This window comes from Chelonia mydas, chromosome 20 (assembly GCF_015237465.2).
Source record: "Chelonia mydas isolate rCheMyd1 chromosome 20, rCheMyd1.pri.v2, whole genome shotgun sequence".
Classification (NCBI taxonomy): Eukaryota; Metazoa; Chordata; order Testudines; family Cheloniidae; genus Chelonia; species Chelonia mydas.
In genome coordinates this window covers 3194890-3219642 of record NC_051260.2, presented here as the reverse complement: position 1 = coordinate 3219642, position 24753 = coordinate 3194890, and the positions used below count along the sequence as shown (strand labels likewise).

At 63.8% G+C, this 24753-nt stretch overlaps 1 protein-coding gene across 3 annotated transcripts in view; it reads right to left on the bottom strand.

Moving 5' to 3' along the window:
* The window catches only part of LRP1 (LDL receptor related protein 1), a 177105-nt gene that overhangs the window by 44485 nt on the left and 107867 nt on the right, over positions 1-24753 (bottom strand). For all 3 annotated transcript variants that reach the window (XM_037883672.2, XM_037883673.2, XM_043532632.1), the window contains exons 13-38: positions 23690-23912; positions 22774-22963; positions 20854-20979; positions 19999-20139; positions 19370-19495; positions 18929-19045; positions 18375-18455; positions 14002-14169; positions 13307-13489; positions 11844-12044; positions 11492-11737; positions 10969-11166; positions 9728-9932; positions 9151-9315; positions 8537-8781; positions 7476-7607; positions 6716-6943; positions 6395-6569; positions 5971-6065; positions 5542-5691; positions 4667-4807; positions 3962-4087; positions 2149-2280; positions 1417-1551; positions 1174-1303; positions 195-321 (exon numbers count right to left, since the gene is read on the bottom strand). In XM_037883672.2, coding sequence (XP_037739600.1) covers positions 195-321; positions 1174-1303; positions 1417-1551; positions 2149-2280; positions 3962-4087; positions 4667-4807; positions 5542-5691; positions 5971-6065; positions 6395-6569; positions 6716-6943; positions 7476-7607; positions 8537-8781; positions 9151-9315; positions 9728-9932; positions 10969-11166; positions 11492-11737; positions 11844-12044; positions 13307-13489; positions 14002-14169; positions 18375-18455; positions 18929-19045; positions 19370-19495; positions 19999-20139; positions 20854-20979; positions 22774-22963; positions 23690-23912 — 4186 coding nt within the window. The remainder of the gene's footprint in view (positions 1-194; positions 322-1173; positions 1304-1416; positions 1552-2148; positions 2281-3961; positions 4088-4666; positions 4808-5541; positions 5692-5970; positions 6066-6394; positions 6570-6715; positions 6944-7475; positions 7608-8536; positions 8782-9150; positions 9316-9727; positions 9933-10968; positions 11167-11491; positions 11738-11843; positions 12045-13306; positions 13490-14001; positions 14170-18374; positions 18456-18928; positions 19046-19369; positions 19496-19998; positions 20140-20853; positions 20980-22773; positions 22964-23689; positions 23913-24753) is intronic.

Genomic DNA, 24753 nt, shown 5'->3' with positions numbered 1-24753 from the left:
GCACGCAGAGCTCCACATCCCTCCAGTCCCTCCCACTGCAGGGTGCTCCCGACCCACTGACAACTGCTGCACGCCTGGTATCCTGCCCCTCTTGGGATGGGCCACCGTGGCTCTGATCCACCTGACCCGACAGCTGCTCCTGTACACCCGCCTGCATCCATGACCAGCGCCGCAACCAACGGCGGCCGCCGTACCTGGTAGTCGACCGATATCCCGTTGGGCCAGCTGATGCTCACGTTGACCAGGACCATCCGTTCTGTTCCATCCAGGCGGGAGCGTTCGATGCGGGGGTACTGGCCCCACTCGGTCCAGAACAGGTACCTGCAGGGGCACCCAGTGACCCAGCTGTGCACTTGCCCCCCACCCTTGGATCGCCCCCCTCCCCTGCCCCCTGGCACTCTCAAAACCTTTGGGGTCCTGGATGCCTGGAGCTTGTTGCAGTCGAGGGGTGGGCCTGGGTGTCTGGCAGTCCAGGCGCCCACCCCATGTCTGACATCAGATCCCCCCTCCATGGCTCAGGGCAGGGCCCTCAGACCAATGTTCCCGAAAGCAGCCGCTGGTTTTGGGAACCCAGTCTGCGATGCCTTGGGCTGGACTGTCAGAAGCGCTGAGCCCCTCAAGTCCAGCTGCAGTCGGGGGAAGCTGTGGGTGTTCAGCACCTCTGAAAACGAGGCCCAGGGTATCACAAAACGGGCACCCAGAACCAGCAGCCGCTTTGGGCCTGATCCTCAGGACAGGGCAAGGTTCTACATGAAGTCAGGGCCTGAGCTGGGGAGAGAACCCAGGAGTCCTGGCTCCTACTCACCCTCATCCTGCTCTAACCCAGCAGACCCCACTCCCCTCCCAGACCTGGGGACAGAACCCAGGAGTCCTGGCTCCTACTCACCCCCATCCTGCTCTAACCCAGCAGACCCCACTCCCCTCCCAGACCTGGGGACAGAATCCAGCCCCCCTGCTTTAATTCACTAGACCCTACTTCTCCCTCAGCACTGGGGATAGAACCCAGGAGTCCTGACCACACTAGAGCCACTGCTGGGGAGTACCGTAATTAAAGGACCCCCAGCCCCAGAGCTGAGAACTGAACCCAGGAGTCTGGGCTCCTAGCCTGACCCCAGTGGCTGAGACCTGTACAGCTTTCCTTGAGTCCAACCCGGCCCCCCAGGGGCGCCTCACCCTTTCTCCGGGTGCACCGTGATGGCCCGAGGCTTGTCCAGCCCCTGCGAGATGACGACGTAGCGGAACGACCCGTTCAGCCTGGCCACCTCGATGACGTCGAAGCCTTGGTCTGTCCAGTAGATGTTTCCTGGGGCGGGCGACAGTGACGCCCTGTGAGCCAGGCCCCACTCCCAGCCGTGCCGGCACGCGGCTCCCCTCCCTGCAGGGCCGGAGCCCGGGGGACCCAGGAACGCGCCTCACCTGCTATCCAGTCCACCGCGATGCCTTCCACGCGCCCGATCCCGTTGGTGACCACGTCCTCCCGCCACGTCTGGTCGCGTTTGGCCCGGCTGATGGTGCTGAGCCCCATGTCCACCCAGTAGATGGTATCGTTCTCTAGGGGGCAGAGCGGGCAGGGGGGTCAGGCAGGCAGCAAGAGGGCCGGGGCAGTGGACAGCGGGTGGCATGTTCTGCACAAATCTCACCAGCTGGGGGCGCTCATGCAATAGGGAAGATACGCCGGAAACAGGATACTGGGCGGGGCTGCAGATACTACGGGGCAGCGAGGGGGGGGCACCTTAGGAGCTATGGGGCTTGGGGACAAGGCTCCGGACACCGCAGGTTGCAGGGCTCTGGCTAAGGCCTCATTAAACCTCGCGCCTATCGGCCACTGTTCCGGAGCTGAAGAGGGTGGGGGTGAGGGCCGCCCAGAGACACCGCTCCGCATCTCCAGCGCCTCCTAGCCTTTCCCCAGCTAGCTCAGCCGCCCTGCCCACCCTGGTCGGCGTCACCACCCCCATCATGCCACGGGGGAAACTGGGGCACGGAGCGGCAAAGGGACTGCTCCCGGCATTGCCTGGCAGCAGGGAGGGACATTGCCTCCCCTCCAATCTCCAGCAGGGCGTTCGTCGTGCTCCGGTCAGGCGGCCGAAGCCTGGTCTACGAGAAGACCGTGTCCGTGGTGGCCGAAGAGGGGCCCACGGCGGCTCTCACCCGCGTGGAAATCGATCCCCACGGCCAGCGAGGTCCCGGACACGGGCACCAGGGCGTCCGACTTGTCGTTGGGATCCAGGGGGATGCCGCGGATCCCCTCATGCACCGAGTACAGCAGGAAGGAGCCCACGCCTGCCAAGGCAAGGGGACAGTCAGGCCGGAGTCTCTGCCAGCGCAGGGGAGCCAGGGAGCCGCTGGGCTGCGGGGAAAGGGCAGCGGCTTCCCGAGGGCTGAGCAGAGCCGTGGAGAAGGGGCTCCTGGCAGCCCAGCCCGTGTCCCAGCAGCACCGAGGCTGGGCTGTGCTGGGACGGGGGGAGGGTCTGTGATGGGTCAGAGGCAGCATGAGGCATAACCACACGTGCCTCCCCAGCGCGCCCCCCCCCCCCCACGCCCACCTCCCGGCTCACTGGGTAAACTGACGCATGGGAGCCGTGGGCGAAAGCGAAGGCAGCTGTCACCGGTTTAGCTCTGCAGGCGGGAGGAGGGGGAGCAGGGGATCTGGGGCCCAGTGGGCTGCGTTGCCAGGACACCCCTCTCTTCACCCCTCAGTTCCATGCAGGTGGGAAGGACCCCCCCCATCCCCTCCGTTATTCCAGCCGTACCCATGGGGAAGGGGGTCAGACCCTGGGCTCCCAGCAGCCCCCACAGACAAGCGATTGAGCTCAGAGCCTGACCCACTGCCCTTGGGCTGCGGATCCGGCTAAGCTGAGCTATCTCCTCCCTGGCTCATCCCGGCTTCAGGCTGAGCCCCGTCGCTGGGATCAAATCCCCCTCCTCACCTTGCCCTCTGACAGCTCCCCGTCACCAGCACCCGCCATTCGCCCCACCCCAGCACCCAGCCACCCCCTGCCAGCACCACCCAGCTGCTTCTTGTCGAACCAAGCGCCAGTCTCCAGCGGCTGCAGGCTGAATTCACCCGTCTGCAATTCCACGCCCTGCGCCGTTCCCAGCCTACCGGGCTCGCAGGCAGGACGTCAACCCACGAGCCAAGTATTTCAGGAGCGACGGGCCATTCTGGGGGCTTGACTGAAGCCCCCTTTAAAGACCTGGATTTTTCAGAGAAGGCTGAGCCCCTAACGGGGACCCCAGAAAGGAAGGCGTGGAGTGACGCTGGAGAGCCCTGGCCGTGGGGAGCTGCTGGAAGGCGTGATCAGGACCTGGCCCGAACCCCCTGGGCAGAGCTCCCAAGTGCCTGGGCTCTGCAGACACCCAGGCTGAGATGCCTTAGCAGGGCTTGGCTCTTGGGGGACAGACGCTCCAGCCTCGTCCCCCGCCACTTGGGCAAGCCCTGGCGCGTGTCCCCCCCAACCCCCGCCCCCAACGCTCTCTGGCCCTGCTGCCTGACACGGGCCCCTCGCTGCAAGACCAGCGGCAGTGCTGGCTGCTGAGCCCAGCTGTGGCCGCGGCCCCGTCCAACAGGGGGTCGGGGTGGTCTCCGTCCCTCGCTGCGATTCGCCGGGAGAACGGGGAACGAAGGGGGGAAGCCAGCGGGGAGCGAGGCCTGGGGAAGGGAAACCGGCCGGCCCCGAGGCCAGGCGCCGCCATCTCCTCCTCGCTCAGCTGCAAACTCCTGGCGTGTCTTGCTCCCCAGCGGCTGCTACGGTCCCCCGGGCCCCTCCTCGAGCGGGCGTCCTGCCCCGCTCCATGGGAGCCGGACAGAGAAGGAGGCCCCGCCACTGGGCAAACGCCACCATCTCTCCTCTGCTCCCCTGGCCACCAGACGGGGCTGGCGAAGGTCGGCATGCAGGCGGCCCCACGAGGAACCCAGGAGGAAGCGCCAGTGCCGGGGGGGGGCCGGGGCAGGCGGACTCACCCTCGCAGGACTGCTGCCCGCTCTTGAGGCTGTAGCCGGCCGTGCACATGCAGGAACGGGTGGTGGGCGAGGTGGGCAGGCAGAGCTGCGAGCAGTCGCCGTTGTTCACGCTGCAGGGGTTGGTACCTGGGCGAGAGAAGGGAGCGCGTCAGGGGTGGCCGGGGGCCTGGGTTTGCGCCGCGTGGCCAAGGCAGATCCTGATCTGACCCCCGCAACAGCCACAAGCGCTTCGAGACACCCCCCCCCGTCCTGGGACCTGCTCGCTCGGCCACACGCCGCCAGCTGGACGCCAGAGCCATCGCCAGACGGCCAGAGCGGCACCCGCCGGCACGACGGGGATTTCAGCCGGGGCGCCGGATGGCCAGAGCAACCCCCAGATCCCAGCACCAGCCCCACCTGGCGCTGGGCGCTTCCAGCCAGCAGCGGGGCCCAGGGACCCCCGGCAGTGCCAGGCCCCACACATCAATCCCCCAACCACAGCGCGGAGCCGGCCGCCGTGTCGCCCCCTCAACCCACCGGGGCAAGAAATCCTGAGCCAGGCGCCCAAATGGCCAGGTCGGGTACCTGGGCCTGCCGGCTCCTGTGGTCGGGTCACGTCTTCGCCCTAAGGGCCCTCCTTTGGGGGGGGGGGGGGGGGCTGCTCCTCCCACCGCGCTCTCCCCGGGGGGGGTCGCTCCTCCCCCGCCCCCTCCCCGGCTCACTCACCATGCTGGACGCTCTCGTCATAGACCTTCATGTGCATGACCAGCGTGGTGCTGTTACGCAGGACGACCGCCCCCGTCCCGTCCTTCTTGTTGCAGGTGCCCATCTTCTCCGAGGCCTGGTCGGCCCACCACAGCTTGTCGCCTGCCAGGGGAGGGGCCCGGGGATTCAGCAGCGCTCCGGTGCCCCCAGCCCAGCGCCCACCCCGGGCCCGGCAGCAATGCCAGCCTCCAGCGGGCAGCCGGGCCCACCACCCCTTCAATATCCCCTTGCTCCATCCCCCTCAGCTCCAACCCCCCATCCCCTGCTCCACCCCCCTCAGCTCCAACCCCCCCCATTCCCTGTTCCATCCCCTGCTCCACCCCCCTCAGCTCCAACCCCCCCCATTCCCTGCTCCATCCCCTGCTCCACCCCCCTCAGCTCCATCCCCCCCTCATCCCCTGCTCCACCCCCCTCAGCTCCAACCCCCCCCATTCCCTGCTCCATCCCCTGCTCCACCCCCCCTCAGCTCCATCCCCCCCTCATCCCCTGCTCCATCCCCCTCAGCTCCAACCCCCCATCCTCTTCTCCACCCCCCCTCATCACCTGCTCCACCCCCGCCCCCTCATCCCCCGGTTCCCCCCAGCTCCATCCCCCCAGTCCCTACCCCGTCAATATCCCCCAGCTCCACCCCCACTTATCCCCTACTCCACCCCCCTCATCTCCAGCCCCGCTCCTTATCCCCCGGTTCCCCCCAGCTCCACTCCTGACCCCTCATCCCCTGGTCGCCCCCACCCCATCATCCCCCAGGCTCCACCCTATCGTGTCCCATGACCCCCCAACTCCAGGCACAGGGTGAGTCACCAGCTGACGGGGGTCCCCCGCCCCCCGGCTCTCACCCATGATGGCCAGCGCAGTCGCCTTGCTCAGCTGGCTCTTCATGGCCTCCAGGACCTCCAGGCCGCTGCCGTCCAGGTTGCACCGGTTGATGGTGCCGGCACCGGAGCTGATCCAGTAAAGCTTGTTCTCCGGGTAGTCGATGGCCAGGCCTGGGGGGGCGGGGAGTCGCCGTTAGCTCCCCGGGGTCAGAGAGCGGCAGCACGAGAGGGGGATCCCAGCGGGGCACGAAATGGCCGCCGGACCCCGCCCGCAGGGAGCAGGGGCTGGAAGGGCCCCTACGAGGCTCAGTGGGCCCCGGAAGGGCTGGCAGGAAATGGGACGTCGAGAGGAAGGGGATGGGCCCTGGCTCTGAGCCCCGCCCTAGCTGTCGCCCCACGGACGGGAAGGGGAGTGACCCCCTGTTGGGGGTGGAGGGGGGGTGTCCGTACCGACAGGCCCTCTCTGGTTGGTGAAGAGGAAGCTGCGGTTGCTGCCGTCCATGTTGGCAATGCTGATGTTGTCCCCGTCCGTCCAGTAGAGCTTCCTGCACAAGACACACAGATATGGGGGGGGGGGGGGGGGGGGGTGAGGGGGCAGTTAGGGTCCCCGCTCAAATCGACTCCCCCCACGTGCAACCATGACCCGCAGCCCCTGCTAGCCCAGCCCTGGTCCCCACAGAGAGGCTCAAGTGAGCCCTTCTGTTCTCTTCCTGGGGGCTGATATGGCTGAGGGTCCCCTTGATTTACCTGCCCTGGGACCCACAACCCCAGAAAGCCAGGACCCAGCCACACACACACACGACCCCCCCGGCGCCCCCTTCCCCTGGTGCGTTCATGCCCCCCTGCCCTGGGCCCAGCTCCCTCGGCAGCTCACCCTTGGAGCGGGTGAACCACCAGGCAGTGCGGCTTTTCCAGCCCCTGGATCACGGCGTTCTTGAAGGAGCCGTCCAGCCGGGCCACGTTGATCTGCTTCCGGTTGGCGTCGTAGCTGGTCCAGAAGAGGTTTCTGGAAACCCAATCCACAGAGAGGCCGTGAGCATTGGGCAGGTCTGCAAGGCAACGGGCACGGGAGAGTCGTTAGAGGGGCGGCGCCAACCGCAGGGGGAAGGAAAGGGGCCGGTTAGAGAGGGGAGAGCCCCCCCCCAGAGCTGGCACCCCCCTGCCCAGAGCAATGGGGGCTGGGGGGCTGCCCCACCTGCCGAGACGACGGTCTCCACGCCGGTGCCATTGATGAAGGCTCGTTTGATGGTCTGGGTGCGGACGTCGGACCAGTAGATGCGCTGCTCCGGGGCGTCGTAGTCCACGGCCGTGACGTTGTCGATGTCGGGCACGGTGAAGGAGATGATGTAGTTGTAATAAGGGTTGTCGATGTCCACGCCCCGGATCTCCATTTGCCGCGCGTACAGCAGGAACTTCTTCAGCTCTGGGGGCGCGAGAGACGGGGTGAGGGGCAGCCGCAGCGGCCCATCGGAGCTCCGCGCCCCCTGCCCTGCCCTGCCCCGCTCCCCTCAACTCCCATATTTCCCTTCCTCCCCCCACCATTCCCTGAGGCACTATGTGCCCCTCACTTCCCTTCACCAAGAGCTTGTCTGCAACTGCCAAGACCGTGGGGTCCACTACTTAAGAGCAGGGGGGCTGGGAGCCAGGACTCCTGGGTTCTATCCCAGCTCTAGGAGAGGAGTGGGGTGTGGTGCGTTGGAGCAGGGGGTGAAGGGGGGCTGGGAACCAGAACTCCTGGGTTCTATCCCACCTCTGGGAGGGGAGGGGAAGGGAGTGGGGTGTGGTGGGTTGCAGTAGGGGGTGAAGCGGGACTGGAGCCAGGACTCCTGGGTTCTATTCCTGATCCTACTGAGTGACCTTCGGCAAGGCTGTTTCCTGCCCTGTAATACAGGGTCACAGTGGGCCGGGTGGGGGTGGCCAAGAGCTCCCGTATGCTCCAAGGGGCCCCCACCTACCATAACACGTGGTGTTGTCCTTGTCCAGCTTCATGAGGTGGGGGCAAGCGCAGGAGGAGGACTGGTTGTAGTTGATCAAGCAGAGGTGGGAGCAGGGTCCTTTGCCCCCGTTGGCCTCGCAGGGGTTGGGAGCTGGGCCGAGGGGGAGAGCGGAGGGAAGTCAGTGAGAAGCCCCTGCCAGGACAGGCCTGTTCCCTGCACCCCGAGGGATGGGTCAGGGACATTGACGCGGGCTGGGATACCAGCCCATTTGCACAGGGCCTGGGGGTGCAGCTCCCTCTGCTGATCCCATTGGCGTTGGTGCCGGGGCCCACGTCGTGGAGCCCAGTGACTCCAGCTCCCTAGACCCACTGGGCCCCATTCTCCGGGGTCGCTCACGTCAACGTGCCGGCAGCCAGTGCCAGTCAGGGGCGCTTGCTCTGAGGGGCCAGGGCAATGAGAGCCAGGCCCAGGAACCACGGGGGCCTCAAAGCAAAAGAGACGGGGTGTGTGTGTGTGTGTGGGGGAGGCTTTGATACATGATTCTGCTGGCCACAGTGCACAAAGGGGGCCAAGGGTAGCCCCATTTGGAATGCAGCTACATCCCCCTGGATGCAAGCCACGGGACTACCCCTCCCAGCATGCAATGCTCCCTGGGATGCAAGCCACGGGACTACAGCCCCCAGCATGCAATGCTCCCCTGGATACAAGCCACAGGACTACAGCTCCCAGCATGCAATGTCCCCCTGGATGCAAGCAACGAGACTACAGCTCCCAGCATGCAATGTCCCCCGGGATGCATGCTACAGACGACATCTGCCACCACCCTGGATGCAAGCCACGGGACTACAGCCCCCAGCATGCAATGCTCCCCAGGATGCAAGCCACGGGACTACAACTCCCAGCATGCAATGACCCCCTGGATGCAAGCCACGGAACTACAGCTCCCAACATGCAATGCTCCCTAGGACGCAAGCTGCACACTGTTCTGCACCCCTCCCCCCTGCAGGTCCCCCCCACTAACCACGCGGCCCCCAGGCTCTCCCCGGCCGCACCCCCTGCCCGCGGTGTCGGCGTCTCACCCAGCGGCTGGCGGGACGGGTGATAGACCTGCAGGTCGAAGGGCTGCGTGTTGGTTCTCTGCACCACGGTGACGTTGTGGCCTGTCCACTTGTTGGCCTTGGCCAGGGTGTTGGTGCGCCAGTCGGTCCAGTAGACCTCGCCGCCGTACAGGGTGACGGCGAAGGGGTGGGACAGGTACTCGTGGCCCCGCAGCACCTCCATGTGCCCCGAGCCGTCGTACAGCGCCGAGTAGATGGCATCCGACCTGTGCCGCCACGGGGCAAGGGCACGGCGTGAGGCTGGAGCCGGGTGGAGCGAGGGGCTGGCAGATTGTGGGGCACAGCCCAGTGCCCCGTGCCCCAGGCATCCCCCTGCCCCCTTCCCCTGGGATCCTCCTCCCTGGGCTCACCTCCCTCCCTCCCGGGGCACCCCGTGCCCCCTCCCCCTGGAATCCCCCTCCCTGGGTGCCCCACGACCCCCTCCCGCCGGGATCCTCCTGCCCCTGCCCCCCGTGTCCCCTTCTCCTGGGATCCTCCTCCCTGGGCTCCCCTCCCCCCCAGAATTTCCTTCCCCATGCCCCCCTCCCTCTGCGATCCTCTTCCCCGGGCACCCTGCGCCCCCTCCCCTGGGTTACCTGGCGTCGATCCAGAGGATGCGTTTCTCCAGGTAGTCGACGGTCAGGCCATTGGGCCACCCCCCCGAGCCCGTCTCCTTGTGGATGGTGCGCCGGCCCTGGCCGCTCATGGAAGCCGCCTCAATGCGGGGCAGGCTGGCGTCCCAGTCCGTCCAGAACAGGATGCTGCGGGGCAGGGGGAAGGAGTCAGAGGGCCCGTCACTGGGGAGCGGGGAGGAGGGGAAGGGGGTGCGTGGCTCCAAGCCAATCACCCCCGCGTCTGGGCCAGAGGGGGGCAGGGAGAGCCCCCCGCCCCCGTTCTCAGGACAGTCGCTAACCTCCCATCAGCCATGGCCCCAACAGCTTCGGGTGAATCGTCTCCATATTGCCATGGCAACGGCCCCCCGGCCCCCCAGTCACCCCCGCCCCCGGTGCCACCCCCCCCCACCCAGCGCCCGGCTCTGACTGGGGCTTCGGCCACTGCTGGGCAGGGAAGGCCCACCCCAGCCCCATGGCAGGGCCCAGGGGTGCTCGGCCAGCCTGCAGCCCGCCCAGACCCAGGGGCCGCCCCTGCCCGGCTCACAGCCCCCCCACCCACCCGTAGCGGGGGTCGAGGGCGATGGCGCGCGGATGCTCGATGTCCCCGGCCAGCAGCGTGGTGCGCATGGTGCCATCCAGCTTGGCCACCTCGATCTGGTCCAGGTTGCTCTCCACCCAGTAGATGTTGCCGGCGATCCAGTCCACGGCCAGGCCCTCGGGCGTCGCCAGTCCGTACTGGATCACCACCTCGAAGCTGGTGAGAGCTGCAGGACAGGGCAGGGAGCGCGGCACCGTCAGGGCTAGGGCTAAGGCCCAGCCCCCGTCCCCCCCCACGCTCCCCCCACAGACAGCCTCCGAAAACAACGTGAATCCTCTTCTGCAAAATAAAAAAAAAAGCCCCGGCCCCCCTGCCCCCAGCTCTGCCCGTGCCCGTCAGTCCCCACCCAGAGCCCCTGATATCCCGGCCCTGGGCTCCAGCTCTGCAGTGCCCCTCAGGCCTGACCCAGAGCCCTGAAGGGCCCCTTGTGGCCTGGTTTTCAGACTATCTCAACCCTGGGGAAAACCCAGCCCCTCGTCCTGAGGCCAAAGCAAGGAGCTGAGCTGTGGGCCTTCTGCCCCCGGGAGTCACTGGAGATCCCCCACTCCCTGGGGCCCTGCACCCAAGCCCCAGGTTTCTCTCCCAAGGAATTTCAGGCTCCCGAAGGCGCTAATCGGGTTAGGACGAGCTTTCAGCACACTCAGCTGCCGGGCTGTAATTACCATTAGAGAATTGCTGGGAATGCTAATTAACTCCCACATAAGGATCAGCAGTTAAAGGCAGAAAGGTATCATTATCTGGGGCTGAATGCTCCAGCCATGGCACAGCCCCCCGGGGCTGGGGGAGGGTGAGGACTAGCTCCAAGGGACGTATTTCCCTCTGCAACTTCCCTTCCATCCGCAGGCAGCTCCCTGCCCTGCAGGTGGAGATTCCTGCTCCCAGCTCCCGCTACTTTGTCTTGTCTTGGCTCCCGGCGGCTTACACCACCCGGGGGCCCTGAGGGTTGGGTTCCCCTCACAGCAACCTGGTGGACGGCTGGAAGGAGGTGCAGTGACAGAATGGTGCGAGAAGTGGGATACTCGCTCCAGATTCAGGGCAAAAGGGCAGCGGCTCCAAGGTGACAGCTTTGGAACCGGAGCAGGAGAGTTCGAATTCCATGTGTCCCTGCCCTCCCCTAGATGTGTCTGTGCCCCACAGCACGTGGCTCCGCGAGGTGCCCACAGGGTTTCGCACGGCGGGCTGTGTCCGTTCCCACCACTAACCCCCATTCTCCAGCAGCTTCCCCCGGTAGATCTTGTCCTCCACCACGTCCGTCCAGTACAGGGAGCTCTGGTTGAGGTGGAAGTCCAGGGCGATGGTGTTACGCAGGCCGGGCACCAGGACGCTGTAGTCGCCCTTCTGCAGGTCGATGCGTCGGATCTCGTGGCGGTTCGAGAAGATGATGAAGGGCTTGAAAGGGTCTGCGAGCAAAAGGGGCGTCAGGCGGGGGTTGGGGCCAGCGAGGTTGCAGGCAGAGCGGCCCTGCCAGGAGGGGGCACGTGCCCAGTTATAACACAGAAGCAACAGGTGCCAGTTTCCCCCCGGCATCTCTGTGGTGCACAGAGCAACCCCCTCCCCGGCGTCTCTGTGCACACGTGTGCACACGCGGGTGCGCGCTCCCTCCTGCCGGGGTGTTACTCCGGATGCTGGGGGAACCAGGCTCAGCCCCCGACCTGCCCGCCTGTGCCAGTCGCCCCCTGGAATCCCAGGGGCCTGGCGGCGCTGGCCCCCCGGCTGCCCGCTCACCCAGGCTGCGGCAGCTCTCGCCGTCGGGCTCCAGCATCCAGCCCTCGTAGCAGGAGCACTTGACGTTGTACTTGTCCTGCTCGCACTTCTGGCTGCACTTGAGGTGCTTGGCGCAGTAGCTCTGGATCTGGCAGGTCCGGTTGTCGGCGCCCAGCTCCATGCCCAGCGGGCAGGAGCAGACGATGCCCTCGCCCGGGGCCACCGTGCAGTTGTGGCTGCAGCCGCCGTTGTTCAGAGAGCACTGGTCTGCGGGGAGAGAGAGCGCGGGCACCGTCACCCCCCGGCGAGTCGGGGAGAGAACCCAGGAGTCCGGCCTCCCAGCGGCCCCGGCCTCCCACCCCCCGCGGCTCACCACATAGCTCGCCCTCGTCGGAGCCGTCGCCGCAGTCGTCGGTGCCGTCGCACAGCTTCTCGGGCGGCAGGCACACGGAGGTGTTGTTGGCGCAGGTGTGGGAGGGCGGCTTGCACACCAGCGACTCGCAGTTCTCCTCGTCCGAGTTGTCCTCACAGTCGCTGTCTCCGTCGCACACCCAGGCCTTGCTGATGCACCGGGCTGGGGGGCGGGAGGGGGCGGCGTGAGACACAGCGGGGGGGGGGAGGGATGCGGGGGCCTCGCCCTGGCTCTGTCCCCTACCCCGAGGAACCCGCTCTTGCTCCGCCTCTTCCCGCCCCTGCTCCGCCCCTGGGGGGGGAGGGGTGTGCCGCCAAACAGCTGATCGGCGGCACCACCAAACAGCAGTGGCTCGTGGGCGCGAAGCATCCATTATTTTTTCCCCAGGAGCGCCCCAGCCCTGGACCCGCCTCCCCAGGAAGGTGGGGGCCACCTGAGTCTAGCATCGACATCCCCAAATTCCAGTCACAAGAGCACCGCTGCTGGGGGGACATTCCGGCTCTTACCGCGAGTTATTAAATGCATTAAATTCATGTAATTAATTGTTGATATTTACTCATTATTATTCATGTTAATTACTGCTTAATTTAGCGTTACACGCTTTTCTTCTTGACTTTTTTATTTTCCCTGTTTTATCGGTTTCATTTTGTGCTGTTTCTGATTTTAACACTGGGCTGTTAACTGGTTTCCCCTCCCCGGTTTTTCCGTCTCTGTCTCTTTTCCATCCTTGCCACTTGTTTCCTGGTGAACGACCCCTCGTTTCTTTTTTGGGGAAGTTTGAATGTTTTCAACCAAGAGAAATGGTTCGGTCTGGACAGTTTCTGGGGAGGGACGGAGGTTGAATTCTGAAAACGGGGGGAAGGAAAATGTTCGGAGTTGGAACTGCTTTTGGCAGGGAGGGGAACAGAAAATGCTTTAATTTTGAAAGTTTGGTGGGAGGGAAAAAGAGAAATTGGAAACAAAAATGAATAAGGAAAATGTTTCAATTTGGGATGGAGAGTTTAAAAAAATCTACCGCCCTCTGGCTCAGCCGACCAATGGAAAACGGGAAGGTGACCAGGCCCCCCTGCAAAACTCTGGGAAAAAACATTTAAAAAATGAGACAGAAAAACAGTTTCCATCCAAATTTGTTGGAAGATGGAAAATTTCGAGGAAATCAAGGTGGGGGGAGGGGTGAAGTTAAAAATATCATGTTCAAAAACCAACAAGGCCAAATGTCCTCAAAATCCGCATTTTAAAGAGGGGTTTCGAGCAGCTCCGTTCTCAGGGGCGTGAGCCCAGGGACGCCAGACCCGGGTGCCGCGGGGATCCCAAGGGAGGCTGGTGAAAAGCCCCTGCCCCGCTCCCACATCTGGATCGAAGTTCCCCACCCTACCCCCCAGGCTGGATCTAGCATCCCTTGCCCCCCGCCCCGCGCCCGTTACCCGAGTCCTTGCAGCCGAACTTGACGTTGGGGTCGCAGACATGCGTGACGCCCTCGCAGCTCTTCTCGTCGCTGGAGTCCATGCAGTCGGTGTCGCCGTCACAACGCCAGCGCAGGGGGATGCATAGCCCATCCAGCCGGCACTGGAATTCGTCCGTGTGGCAGCCCCCGGGCGGGCGGGTGGCTGGGAACGGAGCCCCCACGGGACAGCGTCACTGGCTGCGCCCCACGGCGGGACCCGGCGCGGGGGGCAGTCAGGATCCGACGCCTGGGGGTGGGGGGGCAGGGAGCGGGATTGGGCACCCAGGGCAATACCCAGCGGGGGAACAGGGGAGCCTGGGATCCAGTGCTGGGGGTGGGGCGGGGTGGAGGGATCCAAGACCTGACACCTGCAGGTGGGGTGGGGGGGGAGACCAGGATCCAATGATGGGGAGCACCCAGGATCTGATGCCTGGGGTCCAGCCCCCTGAGAGGAGGAGGGGCTCCGGGAGCAGACCCCCAAGGAGATGTGGTGCCCAGGGTGCAGGCTCCAGGGTGGGGAGGGATCTGACTCCAGGGGCGCCCTCAGCAGGAAAGCAGCAGGGCCCCCCATGCTGCTGACCCTGCCCCATGCATCCTCCCCCGCACCACGCCTCCGTGCGAAGCTGGTGCTAGTGTGGGGGAGACAGGCCGGGCTCCAGGAGGCGGGGGGCTCACCCTGGTTGGTGCAGTTGGCGTGGGTCTCGTCGCTGTAGTCCCCGCAGTCGTTGTCACCGTCGCAGGTCCAGTGCACGGGGATGCAGCGCCCGCTGTTGCACTTGAACTGGTTGCTGGAGCAGGAGTGGCTGCAGCCGGCCTCGTCGCTGTTGTCCCCGCAGTCGTTGTCTGGGCGGGGGAGGAGAAGGGGGGTGTCAGCGGGCAGCCGGCAGGCACGGAGAGCCGGGCAGCGTGGCCCAGTGTCCTGCGGGGGGGGGGGGGGGAGCGCCCCCAGCAGAGCAGAGCTGGGAGCTGCAGGGGTCCACCTGAGCCAGCTCCACTGACAGCATGGGGGGGCCGAGCGAGACGGGCCCCCCGCGTCGGCCCCTTCCACAGCGCCTCCCCCCAGCCCCCGCCCCCGCCAGCCCGACATGCTTGCTAACGTCACGGCCACATTAAGAAAACGAAGCACAGAAACTGCATAGATCACCTCATGTACCATGGGGGGCAGGGGGTGGGGCTCCTCCGCCCAGCAGGGCGGATGTGGGGAAAGGGGGCACGTCCGCGGACCCCTTTGCACTGAGCATCCACGGGAAGTTTGATTGGATCCAGCCAATTCCTGAGCGCTGCCACTTTAAGGAGGGACTCGTCCGGTTCCGCCTCAAACTGAGCTTCAAAGCTGCGGGCTCTGATGCCGGTTCGGAGGTTAAAACGCTCTACCAGGAGCCTGGCATGGAGTCACCTTAACACTGGCAAACTGGCACCATCGCGGCCCCGCTCGGTGACTCGGTTTCCCCTCCCACCTTTCGCCACTCAGACTGGGTGTCTCTGCCTCTGTCCGTGCACTGCCGTGACACACCTAACACGCGGCCGTCCCTCCCCCGTTTTATCGCACGCCGGCACGTCTATCGGCACCTCTCGTGCGCAGGGACGGGCTGACTCCGACGCAGAAAGGGAAATGCGTGGGGAAGGCCCAGTAGATGCTCAATTCTGGCACCAACTGAAGAAAACGGGTTTATAAACCATCCAGCACCACTGGGAAAGCCCCTAGTGAGCGCATGCTGGATGTGGGCTAGGACAGTGTCCGGAAAAAGGAGGGTGCAGAGGTTAGGCACCAGCCTGCAGCTCACGAGACGCGAGTTCAAATCCCCACTCCACCTCAGGCTCCCTGTGCGACCTGGGGCCAGTCATTTAGCTGCTCCCTGCCTCAGTTTCCCAGCTGCCATGGGGATAACTACATGGACCCTGCCTCGCAGGGGGATGGTCTCAGATATGAGACAGTGAGTGGCTCAGATATTACTGGCTTGGGGACTGTACGAGCTCGTCTATGCTAGAAAATTAGATCAGCCCAGCTACATGGCTCAGGGGGGTGAAAAATCCCCACCCCGGGAAGGTAGTTAAGTCGCCATGTAGACAGAGCAAGGTCCCAGCCGGGGGAGGTGGAGAACCTCTCCTGTTGGCATAGGTAGTATCTGCACTGTAGCGGGTCAAGTGTAGACAAGCCCTCTAATTAAGTCTGATTCCCTGAGCTGAACTGATTTAATACCATTTAAAACCCATTTAAATTGGTGCAAAAAAACCCAAACCATTTTTTCATGGTTTGTATGTATACGAACATCTTCTGTATTTTCCACAGTATGCAGCCGATGAAGTGAGCTGTAGCTCACGAAAGCTTATGCTCAAATAACTTGGTTCGTCTCTAAGGTGCCACAAGTCCTCCTTTCCCTCTGCGTATAGACAGCCCTCAGCCTTTGCTGGATCACAGCCCTCATCCTTCGCTGGCTTTAAGTCTCTCTCTGTTTTGGTGTCTTTCTGTCTGTCAAATCCATTGGGAAGGAAACTGACACCTCTCCCCTCAAATCCATTTTCAGCCGAATTCCCCCAGACCCTTTTCCCCTAATGCAAAGCGAGCGGCCGATGAAACATCTCCTATTGCTCAGATAACTTGGCTTCTCCTGCGTAACGAAATCTCCCTCCTCCAGCCTCCTCCTTCACCAGTTACAGATTTGAACGGGGGGAAGAACCCCCCCGATCCATCGTGTTCCCAGGGGTCAGGTTTTCCACGGCCCCAGCTTCTCATGCCATCGTTTACAACTGTGCAAAACGGGTGTGAAATGCCACCAGCCTGATCTGCCGGCAGCTCTCCGGAGCAGGGACTGTCTTGTTCTGTAACTGTACAGCACCTTGCACGAGGGGATACTGAGCCACGAATGAGGCTCCTGTGTCCTAGTGCAACACATGTAATTAATAATAATTGGACACCGGATATGCACAGACGTAAACGACAGCCCAAGAGGCAGGATGCTGGAGCAGAAACTTCACTTCTCTGACCCCTGCCAGCGTGTGGATCAGTTGGGATGACAAGGAACCGTGGCTTTTCTGCAGTTATGTGACCCCCTCTCCAGAAAAGTGGCAGGCTTTGGGGGACCGGTGGCAGGGGGGTTCTGGTACATGTTGATCTATGCACTAACCGGTAGGTTTTGGACAGTTCTTTTCGTCAGAGCCATCCCCACAATCCTTCTCTGAAACACAGAAACCAACCAAAAAACAACAAAGGACAGGCGAGTGGGCACATTGAAGACACAGAACAAAAAACACACAGCAACAGAAAACCGCCGCCGACAGGCAGAGCCACACTGAGCTGGACAGACGGACACGGACGACAGGGGAACGTTAAACGGCCATGGGGGAGAGAGATCAGAAGCAGTGGATGGCGCCCGGTCCCCTCCCTGCGTGACTCCCTGAAGGGGTTCTTCTGGGGAGCAGGACGAAAAGGAGCTGGCTGGGTGATGAGAAACGCCAAGGCCCTGAGCTCCGATGCCCAGAAACTGCCCCAGCCCCCTGGGCCGATGCCCGTGTTTTGTCAGCTCAGGTAACCCCTGAGGGCGGCTGAGCCGGCCCTGTGGAGCGGAGGCGGCTGGTTAATTACGGCCCTGGGAAACCAGTTGGCCACGAATCAAGGGATCCCTCTGCCTACGTCTTCACATGGAAACCCACCCAGCAAATGCAGCCCCAGCTCCCCTGCCCTTAGCCCGCTCCGGAGCTGTTAATTAAAACTAATGCCCGAGTCGTTACAACGACAAATATGAACCGGGGGCAGGGGAGCCCTGCAGCAAATCCTGTCTCCTGCCTCAGAACCCAAACCCGCAATGCGCAGCTGCTCGGGAACTCGCCAGCACCAACCGGAGGCTGCGAGGCCACGATCCCTGCATCCGCACCCAGACCCGCAGCTTCCAACGGGATGCTGCAGGAAGGTGCTCTGCCGGGCCGGGCCTATGCTGGATTCCCCTGGGCCTGCTTCCCAGCCCCTGGGCTAAAGCATTTCTCTGCCCCCAAACCTGTCTGCGCCTCACAGCACGGTACAAGCTGCTTTTCCCCTAAAAAAGCGTGGGGTACGTATTACACCCCCCGACATGCCCGCATAAAACCCCCCTGCATATACACACACCCAGACACACCCATGCATTCACCCCCCCACATGCACGCACACCCGCATGCACGCCTACACACATGCCCCCACACGTATGCATGTGTGCACCACACAGCCACTTGCACGCACACCCGCATGCACACTTACACCCACACGTATGCACACGCATGCACCGGACAGCCACTTGCATGCACACCTGCACACACACCTACACACACGCACCCACATGTATGCACACGCGTGCACTGGACCAGCCACTTGCGCACACACCTGCACGCACACCTACACACCCACACCTATGCACACGCGTGCACCACACAGCCACTTGCACACACACACCTGCATGCACACCTACACACATGTCCCCACATGTGTGCACCGACACACCCACGCTGCACACCCACCTGGTTCCGTACAATCCATAGCAAGCGCGAACCCTAAAGATCAAGCCCAGCCTCATTGCCAAGCAGTTTCACCTGCCCAGGCCTCAGTCCAACCGCGCTCGCTGCGTCCCTCGCCCTGCATCGCAGGGAAGATCCCTGGGGCGCAGAGGAGGATAGGGGATGTGCCCAGGGCTCGCCAGGCAGTCAGTGGCCGTGCCCGGACTGGTGCTCAGGCGGGCAGAATCCCAACCTCGCCGCCAGAACGGACACCCCTCCGAGCTTCGACTCTCTCGGAGCCCAGCGTGGGCACCCGGAGAGGGGGTCACTGGTTACCCGAGACCTGCGCTGCAAAGCACATCCGTTTGCAGGGCAAGCTCAGTCCCTAGGCGTGGGGGCCCAGCGGGTGGATTCAGGTGCCCGGACGGGGGCGGGGGGGGGACTGTGGCCGAAAGAGCACAAGGAATCCCCCGAAGCAGCCTCTGCTCCAGCCCTCCCCACGGGGACGGCACCTCCCTGCTTCTGATCTCCCCGTCTCTGCGTCGCGCCCCCCCGTGCCCCCCGGGCCTGGGGAGCTCGCTCACCATTGTCGCATCTCCAGTTGATGTTTATGCAGCGCCCGTTGGTGCAGGTGAACTGGGTCAAGGGGAAGCAGGTGGGGTAAGCTGCGGGGAAGAAAGGAACGGGCCCCCGTCAGTGCCGCTAACGCCTCCTACCTTCCCCAGGGCCGGGCAGGGCCTGGGAACGGCCAGGCCAGATCAGCCCCGGCCGCCGGGGAAGGTGGACCACAGATAATGGTGAAATAACCTGTCCAGCGTGGAGGGGCCTTTCTAGCCCCAGCAGCTAGGCGGCAGCTCATGAGGCCCTGGGTCCACTTACACCCCCCATACATTGCCAGACCTGCTCCCATCTCCAGCAATGCCGCTAGAACGGCAGGGTCTCTCCCTTCCCCTGCTGCAGACCCCCGGACGCCTGCTGAAACTGACGAACGAGCAACCGACAGACAGGCAGAGGAGCTGGACTGGGACCAAAGCCCTGTTATTCCCCCCTGCCCCCCTGAAGCCAGCCAGTCCCCCGCCCTGGGGCCGGATCGGAGCTGGCGCCCCCTAGAGGGGAAAGGTCCCATCCCCCCACTCACCGCAGGAGGCGGACTCATCCGAGCGATCCCCGCAGTCGTCGTCCAGGTCGCAGGTCCAGGAGATGGGGATGCAGCGGCCGCTGGCGCAGGAGAACTGGTTGGGGGGGCAGGTCCGAGCTGGGCATGGGGCAAGACAGACACAGGGCGTTTCAATGATCCTGGCGGCACCAGGGTAAACGCCCATGGGGGCAAATCCGCGAGGACAGGGGTAGGAGCAGAGGCTGCAGCGGGGGCTACTAATTACCGGGCCTGCAAACGAGGTCAGGCCCTGACCGAAGGCCTGCACATGGCTGAGAAACCCGCCCTGCAAAAACCCCAGCAAACGCAAAGCTCAGCAGCCCGGCGCCCTGCAAGGCTGCATCCGCGGGGCACTGGCTCTGCAGCCCTGGGCTCCGAGCCGCCCTGGGGACACGGGTGGGGCCGGGCGCGCGGGCTCCTCACCAGAGCAGGTGGAGTTGGATTCGTCCTCGTTGTTGCCGCAGTCGTTGTCGCCGTCGCAGAGCCAGCGGTTGGGGATGCAGCGGTTGTTCTCGCACTTGAAGCGGTCCGAGGGGCAGGTGTGCTCGTCTGGGCGGAGGAGGGGAAGGAGACTCAGGACCCTGGGGCGCAAACCCCATCCCCTCCCCCGCAGGCTCCATCTGAGCACTAGGGAGCTGGGCTGCAAGCCCTCCTGGGAATTAGCCCCATTTGGGGAAACCGAGGCACAGAGAGGGGAAGGGACTTACCCAGGGTCACACAGGGAGACAGTGGCAGAGCTGAAAACAGAACCCAGAATTCCTGGCATTTTAGCCCTCCCCGCCGCTGCAACCACCAGACCCCCCTCGCCTCCCAGAGCCGGGGACAGAACCCAGGAGTCCTGGCTCCCAGCTCCGCAGCTGTAACCACTACCTCCACCCGGTCATGAGCCCAGCACTGACTCTGGATTTCTCTGGGGAAAGAGCTGCTGGAGTGGGCAGGGGTGGGAGGCGGGAGGGGCGGCTGGGATGCTGGGGGGCGCACACTGTTCATCGCAGGGGCCGAGGACGGTTTAACCCAGCTGGAACTCCCCAGACCCTCAGGCTCCTACGCACGGCAGAGCTCCGGGGCCTCGTCGCTGTTGTCCAGGCAGTCGTTGTCCCCGTCGCATTTCCAGCGCTCCTGGATGCAGCGGTTGTTCTTGCAGGCGAACTCCCCGGGCTGGCACTGCGGAGGGGGGACGTAGGATGGGTTGGCTGCCGAGGAGAAAGCGGGAGGGGGGTTGATTGTCATAAAGGCATTTTCCTTTGCAGCCGGCAGCGCACGGGGAGGCCTCCTGTGTTCCCTCCACTGCCCTGGGCCTCCCACGTCGCTCCCACCAGCAGGAGGGGAGGGTGAAACGCTCCCCGGCTCAGAGGGGCCCAGATCGACCCTCGCACAAGGCCCAGGATGACGGGGATCCACGCCCCCATCCACGGGGCTTTGCTGCATGAGGGTGCTTAGGGGGAGCCAAACCAGGGGAGCTTTGTCCCTATTTCACAGACAAGAAAACTGACGACACAGCAGGTGGGCTGCAGAGCCAGGGAGAGAACCCAGGAGTCCTGGCTCCCTGCCCTGTGCTGGGACCGGGCTGCCTCCTTCTCCACCCAGGTGCGTGCAACGTGTAGCCGAGGGCACGCCGGCCCTGCCCACTATCTGTGTCTGACACACGTGTCTGGCAGACGGGGAAACTGAGGCATAGAGCAGTACCGGGACGTCCCCGAGGTCTCCCAGCAGCAGAGCCGGCAACGGGCGCCCCGTCTCCTGAGCCACTGACTCAGTGGGGGTGGGGCCGGCTGGGAGACCCGCTCTCTCTAAGGCGGGGGTGGACTCGGCAGCCTGCAGACCCCGAAAGCATGACCCGGCGGGGGAGGAGGGGGGGTGTTACTGCTAGTGGCACAGCCCCCCTAGCGATCACCGTGGCAACGTACCTTGGCAGGTGACGGAGTCGGTCCCCAGGATCTGGTCTTGGGCACAGGCGCACTGCCGGCCCCGGGGGATGGCCAGACACAGGCTGCTGCAGCCCCCGTTGTTGACACGGCAGTCGTTGGTGCCCACTGTAGGGGGCAACGCAGAGAGTGAGAACAGCCAGACAGCGTGCGGGCGGGGGACAGGGGGGCTGAGCGCACACAGCTCCCGCTGTCTGCAATGGGGGCTGCTGGGGGCTCAGCCCCTGGGGAAAACTGGGACCCACAACTGGGCCCAATTCAGCAAGACACAGAACCCTGCTGAGCTGTGCAGGACTCCTTGCATGGTTAGTGTTCAGCTCCTTGGAGAAGCAGGTCCCGAGGGCATATGGGGCGGGAAAGGATGGATGGATAAAAGGAGAGAGACAGAGAGACGGAGGGGTGGATGGGGTTCCATGGGTGGAGAGACAGATGAATACGTAGGAGATAGATAGATAGAGGGGTTGTATGGGGATGGAGAGAGAGAGAGAGAGATGGGGTGGATGGGGATAGATAGATAGAGAAATGGGGTGGATGGAGATGGACAGATAAATAGAGTGCTTGTAAGGGGATAGACAGACAGACAGACGGGTGTGCATGGGGTTACATGGGTGGAGACAGAGGAATACATAGGAGATGGACGGATGGATGGACAGATAGCTAGCTAAATAGACAGACCGACCGACCGACCGACAGACAGGCGTGCATGGGGTTGCATGGGTGGAGAGCCAGAGGACTATGTAGGGGATGGATGGATGGACAGATGGATGGATAGACAGACAGACAGACGGGTGTGCATGGGGTTACATGGGTGGAGACAGAGGAATACATAGGAGATGGATGGATGGATGGACAGATAGCTAGCTAAATAGACAGATAGACAGACCGACCAACAGACAGACAGACAGGTGTGCATGGGGTTGCATGGGTGGAGAGCCAGAGGACTATGTAGGGGATGGATGGATGGACAGATGGATGGACAGACAGACAGACAGACAGAGGGGGTACACGGAGATGGATAGAGGGGTGGATGAATAGACAGACAGAGTGCGTGCAAGGGGATAAACAGACAGACAGGCATGCATGGCGCTGCACGGGTGGAGAGACTGAGGACTATGGAGGGGATGGATGGATAGTGAAGGATGGAGAGATAACGGAAGGAGGGGACTGTTTAGGCTGGGAAGGGGGGTCTGATTCTCAGCAGTGCTGAGCACCCCCAGCCCTTAGATCTCACTGGTCTCCTCTGGGGTCTGGATGGAAGCAGGGAGCAAAGGAGGGAATGCAGGAGAGGGATCAGGCTGCAAACAGTAATCGGGAAACCTCCCGGCTGCAGCATCCCCTGGTCCATGAGACCATCTCCTAAGGGAGCCCCCTCCCCCCACAGGACACTGAGTGCTGGGCTGGATAAGAGCTGGGTGACTGCAGGGAGCGACCGTGCCCCAGCTCCAGCGTGGATCAGACTGGGCCCCAGGGGTCCTTTGCAGGGAGCCGGTTGGGGGCCGTGGCCTGAAATGACAGGAGAGGAAACGCCCAAGGGGCAGGAACAAGCTGGCAGAACAGCTGTCAAGGGAGTGGAAAGCACCGGGGCTGACGGCCGGGGGCAGAGGGCGGGATCCAGGGGGACCCAGCACCCGGACCGAGGAGCCCTAGATGTGGCCCAGCTTTGACCTCCCAGCCCCACATCCGGATCTCTTTCAGACAGGGCCCCCTCTCCATATGGCCGGGACCTAGGGGCACAGAGAGAAAGCACCGAAATCCCAGACAGTTCCCTCCGGCGCCTGCCCCGCGACGGAGCAAGGGCAGCGGGCTCCCCGCCACGGCCCAGCGGGTGCCCAGGGCGCAGGGTGACGGAGCACCGGGCCCTTTGCACACGCACACGCACACCCACCCCCCCCCGTCCCGTACCTTGCTGCTGCTGGGCGTCGTACATGCGGATCTCGAAGATGGGTGGGCGCTCGTTGCGCAGCAGGGTGACGGCCTTGGTCACCTGGTCCAGCCGGTAGATGCTGCCGCTCCGGTACTCGGTCCAGAAGAGGAAGCTGCTGTAATGGCAGAGTCCAAAGGCGTGGTTCAGCTCCGGGCCCTCGTAGACAATCTGCGGGTGCGGGGGAGAGAGAGAGAAGGTGGCTCGGCCTGGTCCGGGGGGGGGGGGGGGGGGGCTGCGTGGAGACAGAGGGAGCCCAGCTCCGGGGAGCGGGAGGGTTAAGGGAAAGGGGGCAGCTCAGAGGGGGGAAAAGCCGCGCCCAGGGAGGCTGGGGGCAGCCGAGCAGACGGACGGTCGGGAGCCCGGCGAGATGGGACGCTGGGATCTGGCGTGCTGGTGCAGGAGACGGGGTGATGCTGTTTTGGAGGGGGGATGGAGAGAGCCCCCCTCTAGTCCAGGAGGTGAAGTCCTGTTTGGGGCTGACTCTCCACCCCAAATGGGAGTCAGGCACCTGGACGTGTCTGAAAATCCCACCCGGCCCCTCTCTGCGTCTTTGGGCACCCAAACCCTCTCGGCAACCTGCCCCCAAGTAGCTCAGCCAAAGGCCTCCAGGAGGTCGGCGACAGAGCCAGGAATTGAACCCAGGTGTCCAGAGTCTTTGCTCCAAATCTGCCCTGTCTGGACCAGCTCCCCAGCCCCACCGAGGGCCCAGGTGTGCTGGGCGTTGCCCAGACCCAGAGAGAGACAGACCTAGCCCAAGGACATTTTGTCGTGGTGGGGATCAGTGGGGTAAAATTATCCCTGAGCTCCCCCCCCAGCAAACGCATCCTTAACGGGAAGGTCACCGCGGCCGGCCTGAGGGGAAGAAGGGGAGGGAGTTAGGGGGCGTCCGCTCACCTTGCGCTCGGTGCCGTTCAGAAAGATCATCTCGATGCGGTCGTAGAAGGCGTCCACCCAGTAGAGGACCTTGGCTGGGATGTCCAGGCTCAGCCCATTGGGCCACAGCACTGTCTTGGAGGTGATGAAGACGTTGCGGTTGGAGCCGTCCATCCAGGCCCGCTCGATCTTGCCCCTCTTACTGTCCTTGGGGTCCTCCTCCCAGTCGGTCCAGTACATCCAGCTGACAGAGAGAGCGAGAGAGGGGTGTCAGGCAGCATGGCCTAGTGGACAGAGCACTGGCTGGAGACGCAGGAAGGCCTAGATTCTATCTCTAGCTCTACCGCTGGCCTGCTGGGTGACAGTGGCTCAAGTCACTGCCTCGCTCCGTGCCTCAGTTTCCCCTCCCCGCCCTAGTCTATTTAGACCATGAGCTCCCCAGGGCAGAAACTGCTGCTCTATCTGTATGGGCCCCTGAGCTCAGCAGGGGCCTTACAGCTGCTAAGACAGTTAACTAGGTGTCTGTCCCAAGCAGCAGCCGGACGCCCCTCCCCAGCGGCACTGCGGTCAGGTATTTTCAGCATGAATTCTTCCCCACCACCCAGCACCTAGTCACCAGACCCGGGAAGACCTCTCCTGCCGGCCTCAGGAGCCTCGGGCCCCAGGGAGTCGATCCTGGGAGCCAGAAGCACATTTTCGTCCAGTTAAAGGATGGAGGCTCCCCGGCAGCTCTCGCCCTGCTGCCCACCAAGAGCGAAGTGGCCAAGGCACGTGCAGACACCAGGACCCTGGCCCACGGGTCAGAACCAGGCTGAGCAGAGGGGGAGCCTGATGGGTCGTTTCATGCCACCGGCCAGGCCCGGCTCCAACAGGCCCAGCTCACCCAGGGAGGGCTGGAGTCCTCTGGGGTCAGGGCCTCTGGCTGGCTCTTCCTGCTGCCGATGGAACCAGAGGGAGTTAAGTGGGAAACCCTGAGCCAGCCCATGGTGCGGGAGAGATTCCTGCTCTGACAGGCAGCTGACTGTTCCTGGGGGGGCTGTCTTTGGCAGGAGGAAGCGCGACAGCTGTCCAGGCCGATGGGGCTA